General features: G+C 35.3%; 1 protein-coding gene across 2 annotated transcripts; it reads right to left on the bottom strand.

Annotated features, from left to right (window-relative positions):
- Positions 1-65: 65 nt before the first annotated feature.
- Positions 66-22222, bottom strand: LOC126974417 (nucleolar protein dao-5-like). 2 transcript variants are annotated; one of them, XM_050821901.1, is made up of 8 exons: positions 20437-22222; positions 19067-19182; positions 15766-15929; positions 13710-13883; positions 10072-10178; positions 6402-6578; positions 2492-2600; positions 66-1841 (listed from the first exon to the last, which is right to left on the bottom strand). In XM_050821901.1, exons 1-8 carry the CDS (start codon positions 21646-21648, stop codon positions 1759-1761), a joined length of 2142 nt encoding a protein of 713 aa, XP_050677858.1. In that variant the 5' UTR covers positions 21649-22222; the 3' UTR covers positions 66-1758. The 2 variants fall into 2 exon arrangements, with proteins under 2 accessions (XP_050677858.1, XP_050677859.1); XM_050821902.1 differs by having other exon boundaries at positions 6432-6578; positions 20437-22218.
- Between the last annotated feature and the right edge of the window lie 2051 nt (positions 22223-24273).

The raw sequence follows: 24273 nt of genomic DNA, 5'->3' as shown, positions 1-24273 counted from the left end.
ACTCCGCATCCGCATCCGTATCCGCGGATGTGAAAATATCGGCATCTGCAACATCCCTGATACGAAACTATACTGAACTAAGATTAATTTTATACTATTAGAAGAAAAATTACAATTGTAAAATATTAAAACAACGGTTTTAAATTTCTTGATACAAAACAACTAACTCGAATTCAACGGGTTGGATATTTTTAACGTAAAATTATACTGTTGTATAATTAATGATAAAACTAAGCAAGTTACGTTGCAACTTAGCTGGTTATAATATCGCGGTGATTGATATTAAACAGTAAAAATCCTTCTCTAAAAAATGAATGTGCTCAAACACAAACATGCCTAATATCAGAACACATTTACCAACTCATTGTTATATATGGTTTAAAAAAAGACAGTAATGATACCGATCAATGGTTTTGTACTGCATTACTGTTGAAAAGTTAATAATATTATAGTACTTTTGTAAAATATATTAAGTCCTTACTTACGTCGTAGTTTTAATAAAGGTATAAATGAAACCTATAAAATGGCAAAGTACATACTCTGATTAATGAAATATGTTATTAGAAAAAAAAAACAACTTTATATTCCGACCGTACAAAACGCCAATTTCATATGTAAGGACCTAATAATTTTCAATGTGTTTCATGTAAGCAAATACACAAATTAAATTTTAATAATAGACGCAATGATAAATCTATTCTTAAAATTTGTATTTAGGCCAAACATTGTGCTTACATACAATAATAAAAGTTAAAAATACATTTGCATTTTAGGCGTCACTAATGTTTTCCTTCATGTATCCACACATCTTGTGCTATAAATAAAAAACTTAATGCATTAAACTAAAAACTATTCGTCGGTTTCGTACACCATTCGCTATTATTTACAGAAACCGCACTTTTAAAATACATAATTATTATGTCATAATATGTAAAAACTAAATCTATGTTACAACAAATACATAACGGACCGGTCATTATTATAATTCCAAGGAAAAAATATGCAAATAATTAAACAGAGCTTAAGATTATTATACTAACGGTTTTGCCAAAATGGATGTTCAATTTAATCAATGTGTTTAAACGAAATGATTTATTGTTCGTCTTTGAACTTAAATTATCCTGATTCGTTCTATATTTTATGTTGCATGTCTCAACCAGCACTCAACTTGAGCGGTTATGATAAAACCCTGCAATTTGCTAGTGGGCGTGGCCGCCATCTTGATGACATCATCCCCGAAAGACGCTTCAACCAATAGTGTCAGTGACACACTTCAGACAGGTAAAAATATATTGTCTTAGGTACTGAATTCTGAATTACACACATTCTTTTTTGTAATATGTATTTCTCATTATTTTAACTCTCAGGTTGTGGCTTCATGCTCGTGGCTTCAGGCATGAGTTGAACAAAGCAAACATAATTTTATAACGAGGCGGTAATCGAACGGTTAGCTCAGTGCTTTAGAGCACCGGCACGGAACGCCGGAAGTCGTGGGTTCGAATCCTGCATCGTTCATAAAATTTTGTTTTTAAAATTTTATTTGTCTATTTTTTCTCGTCAATAAAAATTATATGTAATCACTGTTATTGTCTTTCCCCAACCATATATGCAGGTAATTGGCATGATATTCCAACAGGCTGCGCGTTTCTTCCGTGTGGTAACAGGAAGAGCTCAACAATTTAATCTATACTACACAATGCACATCAACATCTTGACAAAACCGTGCCATGAAGGCTGACCGTTGCCGGTCAGTCGTTATTATTTCTTGGAGGGGGGCTTCCGCGGAGTACGCGTGGCCTTCCCAGTCGACGTCGAGGGTATGGGGGTCGCGCTCTTCGATTCTGGAAATATATGTAATTCACATATAAATATTTATTCTTTTTTATTATGAAAATTAGGGACGAGACTAGCAGGACTTCAACTGATGGTAGTTGCTACGGCCTGCCCATTACATTTCAATACCGCTCAGGATTCTTGAAAAACCCCAAAAAATCTGAGCGAAACTATAATTGCGCTCGTCACCTAGAGACATAAGATGTTAAGTCTCATTTGCCCAGCAATTTCACTACCCACGGCGCCCTTCAGATCGAAACACAATAATGCTTACACATTACTGCTTCACGGCATAAATAGGCACCGTTGTAGCCTCTAATAATCTAAATGTGGTAAATCTTATAATTATATTTACCTACTGCATTGAATTAAAACTATCAATACAGCAAAGTGTATCAAAAATACTGGCAACGTTTCCGCGTTGGATAGCTAGGCCGATCCGAAATAGCTGCCAGGATTTGGATTTCCAGTATACATATTGAGGCGCGGAGAATGTACTTTGTCCATTCTCCGCGCCTCTCCACCCCACGGGTCAAGTGTCTCGATAATAAACGGGACAAAGATGAGAATAGACGGATAAAGAATAGAATAGATCTAAGATCTATAGGTACAAAACCCTTTTTCTCTTGACTATCATGTCGAAGTTAGACGAGCATACCTTTCCCCGCTCGACGGCCCTGACGGGGCGGTGTCTCCTTGGGTGAGGGTTTGCTCGGAGTCTGCTTAGCCGGCGCACTCTTGGCCTTCTCGGTCACCGCGGTGGCAGTCTGTGGACGTGCCGCATGATATACCAACTACTGTGACTAATTATAATTAGATGCAAATCACAATACGCCATTTTGTATCCGATATTCAAATCAAATCTGTGATTTTCACTTTATTCATGTTGGTCACGGAAATGACACTTAGGAATGTAAACAAAATATTATTGAATCTACCGCTACTTCGTTAAGGATTGAGCTAGTGAGAAGAAGTAGCAAGAAACTCAGCGGTTTTTTTTTATAAAAATATGAATTACAATGTTATATCGTATAATAAACATTTAGAATTAATGAGCCTGAGGGTGTCCGCTTCATTCCCAGTATGTGGTATCATAAAGAAAATGAATTATGTTATAAAAAACTTTCCCACACAAACGTTTTTAAAATCGCAACACATACTTCTTGTACATTTTCTTGGCTCATATTGTAAAAGCATATACATCGCCCAATAAAAGACTTACTAACAGGCAGTTTATTTTAAATGGGTGGTAGTTTTTGACGGTATTTATGTGATTTTGAATCCTATTTTGAATAAAAATATTTGAATGATACCGCAGATTGAGAATGGAGTGAACGCCCTCAGGCTATATAAATATAACTGTACGATATTACATTGCATTACACATTTTTATAAAATAAAGGCCGCTGAGGTTCTTGCGCCCATTCTTCTCAGGTCTGAGGCATACTTTTGCGAACGGCTGGGAGTTTTTTACTTTGAATGAGTAATATATCCTATTTTAAAAAAAACATTTGAATTTGAATAAGGTGAAAGGCGCAACATCCCACCATAGACTCACGACGTGGCCTGATAATACTCGTTGTCACCTTTTCCCACAAAAAGATAATCTATTACTTTTACTTATAGTGAAACATTTGGGGAGATTGAAAAACAATGGTATAGAGAAACAATTCTAAACACAAGATGGCGTATTGAAACACACAAACACTTAAAACACTCTGAATTGATCACATCTTTATAAATGGTATCCACCAGATAACTCGATGTTACGGCTACTTATTTTATTGCTTATGGGGGGTTTAATAAAAGCTATCACTCCGCCCTTTACGTCTTCACAAGCTACGGCGCCCTTGAAACCCAATTATATCTGCAGACGACAGATGGTCATTAAAAAATCACGTGGGATTTAAGCCATTTTTATGCAAATAACGCATAAATCAAATTATGAGTTGGATACCGATACATGCACGATAAACTATATAAAAACCAAACAAATTATGTAATTAAACAACACCAAAAACACAAAGCAAGCGACGTCGGATGATATGTGAATGAAAGTTTAGTCGGGTTAGTTTCAATAACTACTTAAAAAATATTTTAAAATGGCTGCATTCTCAAATTATGTTTCTTAAGACTTTGTCACAGTCAACATTCTAATTTGACCCCTATTTAGACGGATATTTTGGATATTAACAACTTTGAATAGTGTACATATCAACATGACTTATCCATTCTCCGGCTCGAAGGACCAATTTGACTATGTACGAGCTGTTGGTATAATACAATAGTTAAATGAAAGATGTTCAGAAATTACTATAAATTAAAAGATGTTGTTAATTTTAAGGAGCACGCGCGGTAAGTGTTGGTCGCGAAATCGTACTGATGTTAAACCGCGCGTTTCGTTTAAAGTGCTGGGTGAGGAAGGTATAGGGTTGCACCGTACTGGCTAAATATTTGTGGAGGGCGAAAGAAAGAATGAAATGTATGACCATTACTTTTTTTTTTTTGGAGTAGGACATCAAATGGTCTATGGTTATCGTTTTTACCAGACCACGTCCTCTCTACACAAGAGCAATTACAGGATTGAAATTATTGTGGTGGCCAAACCTGTCTGAGAAATTTAAGGTTGGAAGTTTAAATAATGGTATTTAAACTACTGTCTGTTTATAATGTTATTGGATTATTGTCTGGTCAATATTCCAATGGGGCAACAAACCCTATTAGACCCTTATTTTACCTAACACTTAATAATTACAGTCCACCACACTATTTTGTCAAATCAAATTATGAATGTGTGGTACATGTCCAAGGAAAAAATGAGAATGCAATGACAAAATAATCAAAAAAATACCTTAAAACTCAATCTAAAATATCTGAAGACATGTCGGATAACACCAACTGGTGAGCTTCCACTTGAACAACTACTAGTATAATATATTAACGTACACTTTCAACTACATAGTTACTTTATTGTTTGTATAATTCTTGCAATTTGAAGAACTTTAATGAATTATTATCATTACTTAGGGTTCCACACTCCAATGTAACTAACGGCAAACCTATAACTAACATGACAATAGCTGAAATTTTTTAGTTTATTTCTTTTGCCAGTATATAATAAAAAAAAACCGAGCTTTCAAATATTTAACAAAAGTATCTAAAAATAAAATGTGATACAATTTTTGTGTACCTTCACTCACAATTACAATTTTTTATTATTCTTTTAATATATCGACAAAGTAAACAATATCACAGCAAATTTATCTATAATTAATAATTGGCTAGAGATAGTTTTTACAAGACAATATCATCATATGAACAAGTCATACATCCCTGGAATTTTGCATTCACAACATATGCTGAGTCATTAGAAACAAACTCACACACACACACAAGAAGCAACACTCTTGCATTTTTATTTTATGTATATAAAACGAAATCTATATTTTGGGTCACATTCATATGTTGTTCGGATATATTTTAATTTGAACTGAATAGTATCAGCCTAAATTTCTATTTTATTAAACTCAATAAATTGTTGACAATAATTAACATGTTTCATGTTTTGCATGAGTCACATTGCAAATACTATATGTGACTATAATGATAAATAGAAACGAAAAAAAATCGATTAACCAAACAATAAATGGTTGATATTGTTATTGTATATTAATTAGATTGGACTTTTATATGGGTTACCACCATATTATCAATAAATTAATTAATATTTGGTCATAACTTTTATCAACACTCAGATTTTTAACAATGTACAAAACTTGAACAAAGCAAACTAATAGGACATCTGGATTCGAACCGAGGTCTTCTGCTTTCCCGATCACCCAATGTCCCATCTGAGCTATTATAGTCTTGTATATACGAAATTTACCTCTGTATTCTTATGTTATTGTAGCTGTTTCTCATTAAAACACGGATAAAACTACATTTTGATGTGAAACATCTATAGCCGCACGTAAAACCGATTTCTGGCATGGCGACGCATGCCGTGGCGACGCGTCGCCTTGTCACAGTAATACCGTCCTCAGAGGCAACATCGAATATAACTATTACCGAAGTCACTGATTAAACGAATTAAGTAGTCACGATTTGAAATAAATTCGTCAATTTTTCTATTTAATGAAAATAAATGTTTATTCAATAAATAGTCATCGTTATCTGGAAAAAAAATCGTAATATTTTATTTTATCATTATGACATATTTAGTTCCTATCACAATATGTTCTTTTCTGCATATTACTTTTACAAAATAATGTCGATGTTTCACATCTGCCAGGCGTCCCGTGACGGCTCACATTTTTTTTTTATCGAAACCTAGCTAGATCAATTTATCGCCCCCGAAATCCCCTGAATACTAAATTTTATGAAAAACGTTGGAGACGTTTCGGACATTCAGATATATATACAAGAGAAAGATATTAAAGAAAGAAAAAGATATTGTATGGGCAACTTAACAGTAAGTTATTGTATGGGCAAGGCAAGAGTGTTGCTTGCCAGCGCTCAGCATGTAATAAGGAAGCGTTATGTATGTAGTGAGATGGTGCGGTACGTACATTTCTATAAATCCGTCGGACTATGCCTACCTTGCTCGCGCCCGTCGCCACGGGCGGACTACCTTTGCCTTTTGGTGTTGCAGTGGTCGCGGGTTTCGGCGTCTTCTTGCCCTTTTTCGGGGAACGCGGGCTACGTTTGGGCGTAGTGCGAGCCTTTTTCGGCGGAGTGTCCTCTTTCTGAAAATTAATGAAAGTTGACCAATGCGTATACACGTTTAAATCTCCCATTGGAGCCCCCTTGTCGCGTGATAGGCCGCTCAGTCCAAAGAGGATGTAAATACTACGTAATAAGGCGGGACTGCCTAAGTTGAAATTGAAATTTAGTTTAGTATGAAACGTGCAGTCATTTGACATAAGTTTGAAATAGTAGTAATTGCAGTATTGCGATTGGCCACGAAATATAATCCACCTAAGTTTGAAAGCGAACAGTTGCTTAAAACGTAGTGGATTTCGGCTATCTCCATTTTTTACAAGATTATAGCCGTCATCTGTCAATGACTGCACGTTTCCTACAATCGACTAAATCACTTTTTTCTTACAGAGTTTCACTAGCCTGGCTCAGTCGCTATTGGTCTGTCGCAGCATTGTCGTGCTCCCACTGCACTCGAGTACAGTTTAAAAGAAAAGTGTTTCGTTGTTTTAAATTGATTGTGTTATTTGTTGAAATATGAGCTTACTGATTAATTAATTATTCATGTGACTGTGGTAGAAGCAGACAAGAGCGAGAATGTGAATGAAAATTTATCTGAATTATCGGAAGAGAAGAGTTTCTCAAGCCATGGAACTGGAGAATAGCGATAGCGACATGTTTTACCTACTAACATAATATTTTTAGTTGAATTTGTTTTAAATTACTTATGTTTGATTTATTTTCGTAACCATCATTAACAATATTACATAATTATACATCTTGCGTGTACATATGCTTACGGCCGCCATGTATGGTCAATTTATATTGGCTGAAGACCCCATCGTAAACACGAATAAAAGAAAAAAGTTTGCTTTCCCGCGTGTCGTATAGAGCCAGACACGTGTCGTATTAAATTGTGTGTGACGTAAGAATACATTTGCCAGTGTGCGAACGGTTTTTTTTATTGGCAATGTTTGTAGTGTATGCCTAGACTCGATCTCATCTCTACTAACTCTATGTGTAATATTTGCATACAGGCTTTAACACTGACATCACAGCATAAAGGCATAAAAGGCATTTATTTTCTCAAAATCGATTCCTTTAGAATTCTTTTTGATGTCATTTCTTATACTACTAGATACTACTACCGCTTCGGAAAGAAATGGCGCTCTGAGAGAGAGGAAGCGGCGCAAGAAACTCCCAGCATTCTTTTATTTGCGCAATTTTCAATAAAAATGTACAATATTGTACAGTCGCTATAAAATAATCACAATTTGGTCCCAGGCTGTCCGATCATTTAGATATTCAGCAGTGGAGTAATAGGATTTACGACAGAGCCATTTTTTTATAAAACATTTAAATTTATTTATAGATAATGCCTGAACAGTGGCTGGGACTTTATTGTAGAAGTGTATACATTTACCCTTAAAGCTATTATGTATCTTATGAAGCCTACTAGAATTAGTTACAAGCAATCTCTTATTTCTAGTGTTATAATAATGAAAATCACTATTAAGAGCAAAAAGGTGACGATTTTTGTGAACATATATTAAATTTTCATAAATGTACTGACAATAAACAGTCATAATATTTATTTCTTTAAATTTTTCTTTGAGAGACTGTCTATAACCAAGCTGATATATAGCACGAACAGCTCTCTTTTGCAGTGCAAACACTATATCAATGTCAGCAGCATGACCCCATAGTAATATACCGTACGTCATGACGCTGTGAAAATAACTAAAGTACACTAATCTAGCGGTCGCAACATTCGTGTACTCTCTAATCTTTCTAACTGCATATGCCGCAGAGCTGAGTCTATCTGCTAGATGGGTAATATGTGGACCCCACTGAAGCTTTTTATCTAACGTGATACCCAAGAAGACCGTAGTGTCCACAAGTTCCAATCTCTGGGAATTTATAAATACGTTGGATTGTACCTCAGCTGTGTTTGGTGTAATGAACCGTAAACACTTTGTCTTTTTACTGTTTAAGTGCAGATTATTCGTCTCAAACCAACGCACTATCTTTGAGAGTGCATTGCTTACCTCGTCATCAATATCCTCACGTCGCTTCACTTTAAAAATAAGTGAAGTATCATCAGCAAACAATACAATCTCATGGCTATCATCTACCACAAACGGTAGAACGTTAATATACAAGAAACAAGAAAGGACCGAGAATAGAACCCTGTGGAACACCTATTCCCACAGGTTTACCCGAAGACCGTTTGCCATTTACATCTACTATCTGAACTCTTTCGCTTAAATATGATTTTAACAGATTTAGGGCTCTATTTTTCACTCCATAATGCTTTAGTTTTAGGAGTAAAGTTTCATGGTGGACGCAGTCAAATGCTTTTGACAAATCACAAAAAATGCCCAATGCATCCTGTGACTCTTCCCAGGCGTCAAAGATGTGCTCAATGAGTCTAGTACCCGCATTAATTGTTGATAAGCCCCTAGTGAAACCAAACTGATTTTTGTTCATTAATTTACAAAAATGCATTTGTAGCTGTTGAAGCAAAAGTTTTTCAAAAATTTTACTAAAAACAGGCAGCACTGAAATAGGTCTGAAATTAGCAGGGTCAAAAGAACTGCCCGATTTAAACAAAGGTATAACTTTGCTGTATTTCATGAGGTCAGGGAACACACCCTCATTTAACTCCATTTTCATCACATTCTCATAGCCTAATCCTTGATCAAATGTGTTATATCACTGCCTGCATGAGTGTGCATAAAAAAGATAAAATATGCTTAATAACAGAATATGCATTTGGATATAGCATTGAAAATGAACAATGTACATGTAGACAAACCGAAATATAAAAAAAAATATTAAACAACATAATTTCAGCAGTTTACAACATTTGTTGCTTATGTACAAATATTAGCATCCATAATAGCTTATATGTATCGAGTAAAATGCTCCAAAGGCTTTAATATAATATATATAATACTAGCTGACCCAGCAAACATTGTATCGCCGACATTAAAATCGCGATACAAAAGTAACTGTTGATCGTAGATGGGTGAAAATTTGAAGTTGTATGTATTTTTTAATGCTGACTCATAATCAAACAAATTAAAAAAAAAATTTCGCGTGGACCATCCTTAACATTTAGGGGGATGAAAAATAGATGTTGTCCGATTCTCAGACCTACCCAATATGCACTCAAAATTTCATGAGAACTGCTCAAGCCGTTTCGGAGGAGTTCAACAACACCATGACACGAGAATTTTATATATTAGATTGACACACTTCTACACAAATTTTCTTGGCCCAAACTGGACATAGCCTGAACTATGGGTAGAAGACAACGATTTATTAACGATTAATATGATATACTTACTTAAACACACATAATTACATATAAACATCCATGACTCGGAAACAAACCCATATTCATCATATAAATGTTTGCACCTATCGGGATTCGAACCCGGGACCTCTAGCTCAGTAGGCAAGGGTCACTAACCACTAGGCTACACAGGTCGTCAAAATCCTTGTTGAGAAATAATAAAAATATTAAATAATTACCGAGGAGTCGTCATAATTTTCTTCATCGCCAGGCGAGGCCTTGGAGTGGTTGCGTTTTCGAGATTTCTTATCCAGCTGCGACTCGTCCTTGTACAGCGAGAGATCCACTGACAAACATAATATATTTACTTACATACAGAGGGAAACCCATTTTACGCCACATATTGAATGCAGTGACAAAACCTACACACCCAATATTATCAAAGGCAATTACAAATACAAAAAAAAGTGTGTGTGTGTGTACTTATGTATGCACGCAAGAAGTTATCTTTGGCCTTACGAAGCAAAAATCATTAAAATGATTTATTCCTCTTGCTATTCTACGTTTTTAAATTAACGGACTTCGAGTTTGCTCTTGTTTATTTGTGGGAGTAATGGAGTAATGCCTCAACAATACACTCCGGCCGAATATGCAAACATGCATTTCATTTACGGTGAATGCAACGGCAACGCTACTAGAGCAGCTGCAGTTTATCGTGAAAGATACCCAAATGCTCGGCATCCCGACTACAGAGTGTTCATTAGGGTGCACAATGCATTCTCAGAAGGAAGATATCCTGGCAGCGGTATTGGCGGAGCCAGAGAAGGACGACCTCAACGACACAATCCTGATGAAGTGTTGGAATTAGTGGAGGAAGACCCTGGTACGTCCATAAGTGCCATTTCGCGTCGTACTGGTATACCTACAAAATCAGTGCACCGAATTTTAAAAAGCCACGAACTCTACCCTTATCATTACCAAAGGGTTCAAACATTATTGCCAAGGGACTCGGAATTAAGAGTTACATTTTGTCGTTCAATGCTACGAAAAATTAGAGAAAATCCAAATTTCTTTAACAAAATTTTATAGAGTGACGAGTCAACGTGGCGAAAAGATGGATTTTTGAATCTCCACAACTTACACAGCTGGCAGCTACGAAACCCTAGACTGATACGCGCCGACAGATCGCAGTATCAAGTTAAAATTAATTTATGGACTGGTATTATTGGTGGGCAAATCATAGGTCCTTATGAGTTGCCAGCGACAATAAACGCGGAAATCTACTTAAATTTTCTAGAAAGTACGTTACCCGGGTTACTGCAAGATGTGCCACTCGAGACTCGAAACATGATGTGGTCACAGAATGATGGATGTCCTGCGCATTACGCTGTTTCTGTGCGGAACCATTTAAACAATGAGTACCCCGGTCGGTGGATAGGGCGTTTGGGTCCAATTTTATGGCCACCACGATCGCCAGACCTAAACCCATTGGACTTCTCCGTCTTTGTTGTTTTTTTTTACCTGAAGATCTCTTTGAATTTGGAATAAACTTGTAGTAACTGGTTACACATAGTCGCATATATTTTTTACGAATGCAAATTAACAGATGATTAGATACGATTTAGATTAAAATTGCATTCTTAATAGAATAAAATAATGTCTTGGTGTGTTATAGCTTGAATCACGAAAATTATGACATTACTTGGGAAATTGAAATCCCGACCTAGCTTAGTTCTTTTGCTCCTGGAGCTAATATTATTTGCTAAGGTACCCACTATCATACCTTTTTAGAATCTACACATACTAGCCATGTTTTTAAGATAATGGGCAGCAGAAAAAAAAGTATTGCTATAGCACCATACTTTTTTTTTCACAATCAAGGGTCAAAACTACAAGTAATTACAAAAAAACGGAAATAAATTACTTAAAATGTTAGTTTTAATAATATTTTACGATAACAACAAAATTCAATAAAACAAGTCTTTGGGAGTACGATGCCAAAAAAAATACACAAAAATACCTAATTTTAAAGAAATGGCAACCGATTGAATGATCAAAGGAGCAAAAATTTAGAAAAAAAAATTAAAGTATGCGTCATTTTTACACTGTTGGTAAAACTGACTTAAAAACTAGATTTTATTGTAGCCTGACATCGGGGTTACCTCCACTTATCGGATTATCCATTATTTACGACAGACCCTGTATATGACTGTTCATTGAATTTCTTATTTTGGCGCCAATACATTGTACTATATTTTGCGATATTAAAATGGAGTGGGGTGATAAAGATAACCAAATCGCTGTAATTGCACTACACAAAGTAGGTATGGAGCCTAATGTAATTTTTTTAACTCTCCATATGCTTGGTATTAGTAAAAATTTTGTGTACCGGGCTGTTAATAGGCACAATGAGAGCTTCTCTGTTTGTGACAGAAAAAGATCTGCCCATCCACATAGTGTTCGTACGAAAACGGTGGTTTATTTCGGCAGATGAAGATAGCACCTAGAACCAATTTGTGTAATTTAAAAGATTGACTTAGGACTTGCAGCCTATATGAGACGTCATTTCTAAACTGATAATTTTAATTTTTTTTTCTTTGTTTCTGTATTTATGGCAAGACTAGGTATTTTTTTAGATTTCCTATATAATCAAAAATCTGAAGAAAAATCCATCCCATGTTCTTAAGAAATTATTGGCATTAAACAAAAAAAAATCCTCTATTTTTAACCATTAATCGGTGATTTTAGTTATTGTTGGTTATTTTGTGCATTTGAAACGAGTCACCATAACCCTAATTAACATATCTTTAAACACAAAAAAAAATCACAACAATTAATGTACCCCAAATCTTCTTAGAAATAACACTTTTTGCCAAACAATGAATGAAAAATTTCAAAATACCTCGACTTCGACAGAGCCTTTATTTAGGGTTATGGCGATATGATTCAAATGCTCAAATTTTGAGACAGGTGAACATCTTTCAATGGCCTTCATTCATTGTACTGAAATAACAATTATTATAACCAATAACATAAAAAAATGCATATTCTCAGCGGGGATCGAACCCGCAACGCAACCCGTAGCCGCTCGACCAACCCGACCTACAGAGTACAGATCAAGCTCCTAATAATTAAGAATTTATAAATTATTTATATAGACAATCTGGTACAGTTCAGTACCGAATATAATATATAATAATTCTTGTAAAAGTTACTTTTGGGACACCCTGTATATAAGTCAATGTTATATGCATATAATAACAAACAAGAGCAAAATAAATCTAATGAAAGCAAGAGAAAGAGTATTATTTTGAGACCGGTGAACTACATCTTTCAACCGCCTCAATTCATTCAAATTCAGATATTTTTATTCAAAATAGGATGTAAAATCACTTATTGAACGTCAAAATCTACCACCCATTCAAAAGAGACTGCCTCAGACCTGAGAAGAATGGGCGCAAGAAACTCAGCGGCCTTTTTTTTTTTTTTAATATAAAATATGGATTACAATGTAATATCATACAATAAACATTTATAATTAAAGAGCCTGAGGGTGTTCGCTTTATTCCCAGTCCGTGGTGTCATTAAGAAAATCGTTTATGCTATAATTTTCGTTTAGCCTTTCCCACACAAACGTTTTTTAACAATGCTTTTAAATTTGTTTTGTACATTTTCTGGGATCATATTGTAGAAGCATATACATCGCCCAACAAAAGACTTACTAACTCGACCCAACCGAGTAGTAGGCATAACAAGTTTATGTTTGTTCCTCGTGTTAACATTATGAATGTCACAGTTTCTAGAGTATTGAGAAGCAACAGTCAAAATGTTTATTTCTTTAAATTTTTTATTTCTTTTCATTGTCCGGTGTACTCACGTCCATCCGGGTGCTCTGGTGTCAGCGGGGTGGCGTCGGTGCCGCTCTGCTCGGCACGTAATGCTCGCTCCAGGATGGAGGTGGCTCGGGCCTGCTCTCCCGCCTTCAACAGCCACGCTCCTCCTCCGCTGCTAGACCGAGTCAGTGATAGTGTTGTCAGCACACACTCCATATCTAAAAGCATTCAATTTATATTATTAACGATAATTATGCAGAGATTTTATTGTTTGTATACTGAACTCAGCATGTCGTATACTAATGTGTATGTACAACAATTATTATAAAAGGCATAAAAAGGCATTTGTTTTCTCAAAATTGATTCCTTTAGAATTCTTTTTGATGTAATTTCTAATAACTACTAGATACTACCGCTTCGGAAACAAATGGCGCTCTGAGAGAGAAGAAGCGGCGCAAGAAACTCTCCCAGCATTCTTTTCTTGCGCTCTTTTCAATAAAAATATACAATATTGTACAGTCATTTCTATCGCTATAAAATAATCACAATCTAGTCCCAGGCTGTCCAATCATTTAGATATTCAGCAGTGGAGTAATAGGATTTACTACAGAGACATTTTTTTTAAAAACATTTAAATTTATTTATAGATAATGCCTCAACAGTGGCTGGGACTTTATTATAGAAGTGTATACATTTACCCTTAAAGCTATTATGTATCTTATGAAGCCTACTAGAATTAGTTACAAGCAATCCCTTATTTCTAGTGTAATAATAATGAAAATCACTATTAAGAGCAAAAAGGTGACGATTTTTGTGAACATATATTAAATTTTGTAATGTACTGAGAATGAACAGTCATAATATTTATTTCTTTAAATTTTTCTTTGAGAGACTGTATATAATGATAACCTTGATGATTAAAATGAGGGGTGAGTTACTTCTAAGTTCTTAATTGAACTTTTTCAAAGCACATAGTAAATTAAAAAATGATATTAACTTATTAATAAATATGCAGTTGGCATCTTAATTGGGGACTAAAAAGTTGTCATACATTTGCATAAATATGTATTAAATTGTAACGCTAAAATGGTATACATGGGCTATTTTCTGCAACTAGACTTATACTGTGGGCATATTTTTCGACCTATTTGCAGACTACATTTGAATATCTTCCCATGTGTGTGTAGGTTTCCTCACGTTGTTTTCTTTCACCATTAGAGTATTGAATAAACGTTAATATGAATTTGGTAAAACAAAAACACATTGGTACATGGCAGCGGGGATGGAACTTTCAACTCCCAGATAAAAGGTGATGGGACTAGTCCCCAACAGAAACCGATAAACATATGTAATGCCCAAAGCAAGCTGCAGCTTGGCAATGTTCCGAAGGCACGAGGATACGCCCAGCAAGTGTTGCAGAGTTGTCGCTCATAATTTATATAGAGTTTATGAATACCAATTTATTTATTTTAATTTGGATTGCATATCCTTAATGTCTTGGAGGGAGCAACATTCCATCAAGTATTTTACCAATAACATAAACACAATGGGCCACCTTGGTGTATTCTCCCTCTCATTAGGGAGCGTCCATAAATTAGGTGAGGTGTGTTTTTGAATTTGCTATCCCTCCCTCCCCCCTGGTGAGATGTCGTGAGATTTTATTCAACCCCCTCCCCCATCCCCCAATCTCACGTGAGATTTTTCAAAATGTGGGTTTCTTACATTGTGTTGGATTGTTATTGTAAAAAGAAAGAAAAAATATGTAATGTAAATTGAGCTATTCGGTATAAAACAAAAATGGTGGTTTGACAGTCAGTAGATGTATAACGTCGAAGTATGAATGAAAATATATTCTTTCGAACGAATTAGTGAACGATCTTAATCGTATTACGATTACGCTTAAGATTAAATCTTAAGCATGTACAATCTGATTGGAGCAAAATAGTATATTTTTTTGTTTCAATCCATCTCCAACGTAAGATTAGATGAGATTTGACTCGACTGAGACCCCCTCCCCCCATTAAACATCTCACGTAATTTATGGACGCCCTCTTAACAACTAGAAGAATTTATATAATTTTAGTATACTATGCCACTTGCCTGTGATATCATAGAAATCAGGCTTGTAAGTCTCCCCAGATGAATCAGACTTGTCCTGAGATAGCCAACGTATCTTGATCTTGCGTGTGGTTCTGTACACATTATGCAATGCTTGGCACACATAGAATCCACCTTCAGCATTGCGGACTGCCAGATATTCATTCCTGTTAACAATTTTTATTTATTACTAGCTGACCCGAAAGACGTTGTTCTGTATATAATAAATAAAATAATGTTTTTTTTTATGAATTTGTCAATAATATATCATAACATCAAGAATTACTTCGTAAAATATGCACCCTGCTGTCGTAATGAAATTGTTTCACAGCAGAACTGTCAAACCGTGTGTCAATAAATTCTCTCATAGGAATTATGTATGGACACATCAAAGGAAAAACAAAATTGTTGTTTTTATTTAATTCTGAGCATTTTTTTTATTTATTCACCATTTAAACCTTCTCTGGACTTCCACAAATAATTCAAGACCTAAACTTGTCAAATTGGTCCAGCTGTTCTCGAGTTTTAGCAAGGCTAACGAACAGCAATTCATTTTTATATATACAGGGTGTCCCGTAATCAGTGGACCAACGGGATACCCGTGATAGGGGTGGTCATCATCTCTCGAAAACACCAAATTTTACTGTTCTAGGGCCAGTAGTTCAAAAGATATGATTTTTTAAGCATTATTTTGAAAATTCTACCCTTATCAACACAAAAGTTGAAAAAAAATATTTTTTATTTTTATTTTGCCCTGTTTCTTAACTTAAGGTGGCTGAGGAAACATGTGTCTTCACAATTAAATCCATTTTTGTGAATAAATATTGCCAAATTAAAAATTAAAAACCAAAACATGCGCAAATATCAAATAACTAAATTTGCAACGTGATGTTTGAAGCAAGCTAGTGCAAAAAAAATGTATGACAGCCTTGCGGACCATTATTTAAAAAACATCTGCAGTTCATACTGATTCCAAAAAGGTATAATTAATCATTATTGTGAAACAATAAAAGACAATAATTATTTTAAATCAACATTAGATAGCAATTTCTTGGCGGAATTTACAATAAAACAAAAGTAAATAGTTAGAATTTTTTTATTTATTTCTTATAATAAATGTTCGAAATGTCTTCCTCTTACTCTAAGGCATAGCCGGCATCTTCTTATAAAATTTCTTTTTAAACTTTTTAACGCCCTTTCATTATTTTTGACTTTTTCACTCACCACATTCAGTTTTTGTCTTAGCTGTCTTTCGTTATCGTTAACGGTTTCATATACGGATTCTTTAAAATATCCCCATAAAAAATAATCCAATGGATTAAGATCAGGTGATCGAGCTGGCCATGGGATTGTACCTCCTCGTCCAATCCACCTACTTGGGTAAGACTCGTTTAAATATTCCCTCACTTGTCTGCAATAATGAGCGGGTGCGCCATCATGCTGTAACCACATCCTCTCACATACCTCCTGTGGTACATTTGCTAATAAATTACTTAAGTCATTTCTTAAAAATTGCAAGTACCGAGCACCATTAAGCCTCGGTGGGAGCTCAAATGGACCAATAAGTTTACCATCTAAGATTCCAGCCCACAAATTGACTCCAAACTGGTGCTGGAATCTATCTTCTCGTACAATACGTGGATTCACAACAGCCCATTCATGTAAATTATGAATGTTAAACACTCCAACTCTTTTAAAACACGATTCATCGCTCCATAATATTGAATTGAAAAATAGTGGATCTTGTCGGCATCGGCGAAGCATCTCTGCACAAAAATCTATCCTCCGTTGATAATCAGCAGGTAATAGTGCCTGCACTCGTTGAATATGATAAGGGTATAAACTGTTTCTTTTTAAAATGCGATGTACTGTTGTTTTTGCTATACCAGTACGTCTTGAAATACGACGAACACTCGTAGAAGGTTCTTCTGTCACTTCGGCCAGTATTTGAAGTTCATCGACTCTTCTAGGTCTTCCCACGTTGTTTGCAGCTCCGGGAATTCTGCCTTCTAAATACGCGTTATTTACACGGAGAAAAATTCGATGATCCGGATAGCGGTCGCGATTAGGATAGCGCTCACGATACGTACGGGCTGCTTGCCGAGCGTTTGCATTACACAGACCGTAAATAAAATACATCTCAGCATATTCACGAGGAGTATAGGTATTAGGCATTTTATAAAATCCGGGCAAACAGTATCCAAATCACAAAGACAAACAAGGTCCAATTCAAGCGTCAGTCACCAAAAAAAAGAGTCGTAATGGTAGCGAAGTAAAAAACACGTGTGCAGCTACGAGCTATGAGCAAGTCTCTGATGAAACTAAGAATAATTTGAAAAATTAGGGTGTGGGGATCATAGGCGTCGGCCAATAGGACCCCGTAAACGAAAAAGGTACCTGAGCGAGAAAGAGATAGCATATTGTGTTATCTCTCTCTCGATAACAAAATAATTCTCAGAATAGATAGCGCTTAAATGTTTCTCGCAATTGGAGTCTAAAATTGGTTATTAAGTTATTTTTTTTGTAAAATGTAATATTGTTATACCTTTTTGGAATCAGTATGAACTGCAGATGTTTTTTAAATAATGGTCCGCAAGGCTGTCATACATTTTTTTTGCACTAGCTTGCTTCAAACATCACGTTGCAAATTTAGTTATTTGATATTTGCGCATGTTTTGGTTTTTAATTTTTAATTTGGCAATATTTATTCACAAAAATGGATTTAATTGTGAAGACACATGTTTCCTCAGCCACCTTAAGTTAAGAAACAGGGCAAAATAAAAATAAAAAATATTTTTTTTCAACTTTTGTGTTGATAAGGGTAGAATTTTCAAAATAATGCTTAAAAAATCATATCTTTTGAACTACTGGCCCTAGAACAGTAAAATTTGGTGTTTTCGAGAGATGATGACCACCCCTATCACGGGTATCCCGTTGGTCCACTGATTACGGGACACCCTGTATAGATTTAGATCAAACTTTGTTGTAAATCTGTTCAAAAGTAATTTTTACGTTGACAACATGTTATTTCTTACTTTTACAACCACATTGCTTCATCATGCAATAAAGCAATGCCATTTATTAGGTTATTTATATGCACTTTATAATTGCATGTTAAGAATCCTACCGTAAAAAATTGGACAAGTAAAGACTTATCTCCCTGTCATTCCACATATTGTTCGAATTCGACAAAAATTTTCATCCAATTTGATTTTAATCAACACTGATGATACTAACAAGATATTTGATTCATGGCAGTTTTCGTCACCTACGCATGCAAACATGACAAATATACATAGCTTACTTGTAAAATACAATAAGTTTTTCATCATTGGGTTTCGTTGGTGTCGATCTTCCAGCAGACGCTGATAGCTTTGTTGCCATTGCTATGTCTGGTGTTGGGGATTGATATAACTGTACCTGAAATCACAATACATTAACAATCAATAGACTGAATAACCACTACATAATGGAATCAAACATTGTAAAGTTTTAATTTTAATTTTTGGGTTTTTTCAATAATCCTGAGTGGCACTGCATTGTAATGGGCAGGGTGTATCAATTACCATCAGCTGAATGTCCTGCTTGTCTTGTCCTTTACTGTCATATAAAAAAAAAGTATACTCCAACCTACCAACAAAAATATATTAAATCATACAATAGTGTGAATTATAACTATAATTTTAGAGAATTGAAGCACTTAGGCATAATGTTTTTTTTTTATGAATATGTTATGTTGTGAAGAAATGTATTAAATCTATAGAAAGTGATGTAACTAGTATTATTTTGAATTTTTTTTTATGATAATAAGGGGCGAGACAAGCAGGACATTCAGCTGATGGTAATTGATACGCCATGCCCATAACAATGCAGTGCAGCTCAGGATTCTCAAAAAACCCAAAAATTCCGAGTGGCACTACAATTGCGCTCGTCACCTTGAGACATAAGATGTTAAGCCTCATTTGCCCAGTAATTTCACTAGCTACGACGCCCTTCAGACCGAAACACATTACTGCTGCACGGCAGAAATAGGTGCCGTTGTGGTACCCATAATCTAGCCGGCATACTGTGCAAAGGAGTCTCCCAATATACTATTATTTAAATAAATTCTGACAAATTCATCATCAAGTTTGGAGCATTCATACATTTAGTACATACATTGTCACCTCAACACTCTTGTGTATTTTAGTAGTTTTCCATAGTAAATATTATTTGCTCGTCCATCAGATGATGTTAGTGAGATGAGTCATCATACCCCATCGTGTCATCATACCATGTGATAAAAAACATTTCCCTTAAGCTCTTGAGTTTTTAAAATATTAAGGTAAGTTATTTATTTTATTTCATATGTGTACAACAAGTTATATTGGGTGTTTCAACGTCTACCTAAGGCAGTAGTGATTTTATTACCATCAAATAGTACTTACTCTCAAGGAATCAATTTTGAAAATCAAGTGTTTCATTACATGGATATACACTCCGATATAATTACATACTTTAGAACCTGCAGATCTAAGGTAACAATACAAATTTGGAGAATAAAATTTTGTAAAACCAATCATTTTGACTTTCAAACACCAATTGTGATCACTAGTACATTGACCAATGTGGACATTAATAGTATGCATGGTGTATTAATGAAGCAATACTAAATATAAGATATGATAAGCAAACCTGAGTTCTATTTCTCTTTGATTTTGCTTCAGGTGTTGAATCCTCGGTTGCCTTCTTTGCTGGTGTTGCTCCATCCAGTTTATCAGAAACCTGCCGTCTTTTCCTCATTGGAGGCGTTACTGTTGCCAATTTCAAAGTTGATTTTGGTATTACTTTGACTTCTGCCTTTGATGGAGTACTTTTGACTTCCTTTTCTTCAATTTTTTCTTCTTTTGGAAGTTTACTTTCCTCCTGTTTTGGAGGTTCTACTTTTTCTACATCTTGTTTAGGTTCAGAGATTGCTTTCACTACTTTGCTTTCAGTACTCTCTTCAGATTTGGAAAATTCTGGTTTGGGACCTTCAGATACGGACTCTTTTAGCTGAATTACTACTGGTTGTGCTTGGGGTTTCTCCTGCTGTTGACTTTCATTATGTGCAGACTCTGGCAAAGGTTTACTGTCACTCTGAGTTGGTGCGACATCACCAGTTTGTGTTGGTTTTAATTCTGTAGGCTTTACTGGAGACTTCTCTGGGGCTTCATTAGCAGTTGCAACTCTTGGCTGAGCAGGACTTTCAGATTGTCTGGTTGGATTAGGAGTTTCCTGTTTCTGAGGGGTGCTTGGGGCACTCTGAGGTTTTTCAGGTGGCTTGGTGGCACTTAGTGAAGCCTTAGCTATATCTTGTTTGTCTTTGTTTTCAGGGTTTTGGGGCTTTAATGGAACTGTTGCATTGCTCGCTGATTTTGGAGACTCAATTGTACCATTTGACTGATTTGGGAGACCTGCCTCTACCTCCTTCTTTTCTGGGGTTCTAGTTAATGCTAAAGGTTGAGAGGGTGAAGCTTTGTCTTGCACTAAGCTCAATGGAGCACTTGTGGTTGCACTTTTAGTAGGACTTGCTGCCACATTGACTGGAGTTACTGAGTTTTGTGTTACATGAGATAAGTTGCCGTGGTGACTCATATTCTGTGCCATTTGTGCCATGTTCGCAGAGACGGGCGCCATAGACGGCACTGCGTGGACGGCTGGGGGTGGAGTGTTGGGAATGTGCTGTATCAAATTCTGGCCTACAAGATTATTTGAAGCATGATGTACGGAATTCTGAGCTCCTTGAGGCAGACCAACTGCGTGGTTAGCGTTCGCTACATTCGCTTTGGCGGGACTCGATTGACTACCAGTTTGCGGTACCCCCGGCTGTGGAAGCACTGGCTTTAGAGCAGAATTCAATGACATTTCCAAACAAAAACACCACTTCCCTCACCCTCATATAACATAAAGATCGCAATGTTGACACACGTTAACACATTGAAATGTCTTTGACCCAAAACAATAATTCATACATAACATTAAAATGTCTATGTATAGAACGCCACAAAAGCCCGCTATTTAACTTTCCACTTGTGAACTTTTAGTGACGAATGTTTATGGAACTGGAATAATAATAATACGAAGAGAGTTTATTGAGGTCACTTATCACACATTATGAGCTGAGATTAAATAAACTTTGAAATATGAATTTCTTAACTTCCTCGAACCGATACCCGCCGTTACTGGTGAACATTCCAAACGAACGTTGAACAGTTAGAAACAACAATGAGCCAACCCTACTCCAATATACTTAAAACATTAAATTAGCACACACGAATCACAAATTTATACGATTTAAAAAATAAAATAATGTTAAATCTCAACAAGTAGGTATGTAATCAGCACAAGTTAGAGATGGCGTCCGCCGTCAGCATTCGGCTCAACGCGCATGCTCCGTGCACCATCTTAATCGGTCATCATCCAATCACAAAATTAGAAGGAGACAAAAACCAAACTTCGATCAGACTGCCGAGTGCCGACCGACTGCCGAGCCGACCGTTTCCGACATATAGGTACTTGGTCTATGGTTTCCGAACTAGTTTCCACAGATGAAAGAACAAATGTCATAGTGTTTTTTTAATTTTTAAAATCTTTACATCTACTATAAGTTAAAAGGTCCAGCGAGGTTATTGTAATTACCGAGAAAATGTAACAAATCTAAATAGTTTTTATTAAAACGGCTTTTCTTAGATAGTGATTTCAAGCAAAGATAGGTGAACTATTAGTCTCTGTAGAAAATAATACTTGGGGAAGACATCGCCTTATCTTCTATCTACAGTGATGATACATTTGATATATTTTACCCTAAGTATTTACCATATTTTTGTTGGTTTTGACAAAACAACCGCTGGCATCGAAATCGAAAAAATATTAAATACTGAGTTTTTCTACTTGAGTCTTGAGTGGACAGAAGATTTTTTATAAAGTAAGTAAGTCCTTTTTATGATTTGTATCACGAAAGTGCTACATTTGATATAAAATTTAGTTACAGATACATTTGCCTCTCGAAATTGCGTTGAGTCGATATTGTGTGCTATCACCCCATCAAATTTGTTTAGAAAGTGCTGACCCCGTGGTCGATGTTTTAGTAAGGTACATTCATCATTTTATTAATATGTATTGCACATAAGCAATTATTTTAAAAGAGGGCGTCACGAGGTGACGTTTTGATTACACTGGGTTAAAAATAATATATTTGTAGATTTTCTCTAAACTCCATAGTTTTCTAGAAATTTGGCTGTAAATTTTCGTTACCTTGTTACTTACCGGATTTAAAATTTTCAAATACCCATAGCAGAGCAGTGTGCGTGAGTTGATTCAGGCGCTTGAGTATGATGTTAAAGTACAGTTTTATTTCTAAGGTTTTTTTAGTGTATTATGTTTAGTGTCACTTCTTAAACTATTTAGTATTTCCAAATCGAACACTCATTCTATCGAGAATACTAGTTTGAAAACCGATAGGGTTTTCAAACTATAAAACATTATTAATGTACGTGGATTGATATCCCAACTAATCCTAACTAACATTAACTAAGGTTGTACATTTTGTAGATATTTGGTAAGTTTTTGGAGTTTACTCCTTAAGAATCGATTTTCATATAAGGCGCCCTACCTACTACGTACCTAAAACGTACTCATCAAATGGGATACTAACAATTTTGGTGTGCATCATTTCTCGCGCTCCTTTCACTTTTCAGTTGTGTGTGTGAGTGTGTGTCTGTATATACAGTTTACTGCGTGATAGCTTACGCATGTAGTATAATATACCTATTAGGGTGTGCTAAAATGTAACTTCCTTAATGGACCTTTTAAAATTGGTGTTTTGAGTTTCGCTTTTAACAGGAGTTGTGTTAGGGCATTTCCTGATATATTTTGAGCGTCAAGGATTTATTTGATTTTTGTAGAATTTTTTAACAGGAGTTTTGTTCGGCCAAATTTTGAAATTACAGCAATTTATTTTTTATTTAAATAAATTATTCGAAATTTTTGATGCTTTATTTTTGATTAAACTCAGAATTTTTTTTTGACGGAAGTAACGCTCAATACAAAAGCCAATTGAAAGAATTTTTTAAACCATGATAATTTAATGGTTTTACAAAATATTTCAAATTCAATCGTTCTTGAGGAGTAAACTGCAGTCGTGCGTCGAAGCTGACACACACACTCTTTTGTTTAAATAAAATACTTTTTAAAGGATCACAACGCGTACAAATGTACTTTTTTAGGTTTTTGTTGTAATTGTTACGTTGTAACGTTTGGAAGTTATTTTGTTGAAACAGCTATTTTTAAAAAACAAAATAATAATCCCTTTATTTTCAATAAGCCAAGAAAAGTTTCATTTTCTTGACCACTCTTTTAAATCAACATTTACAGGTTTATCTTTTTTGAAATCAGTTCATTTACCAAATACATAAAGTGATGCAACAAAAATACTCAAACGTTAAATACTCAACGCTTCACAAAAGTAAGATAAAATAAATAAATGTAAAT

This window comes from Leptidea sinapis, chromosome 32 (genome assembly GCF_905404315.1).
Source record: "Leptidea sinapis chromosome 32, ilLepSina1.1, whole genome shotgun sequence".
Lineage (NCBI taxonomy): Eukaryota > Metazoa > Arthropoda > Insecta > Lepidoptera > Pieridae > Leptidea > Leptidea sinapis.
This window is presented reverse-complemented; position numbering and strand designations above follow the sequence as displayed.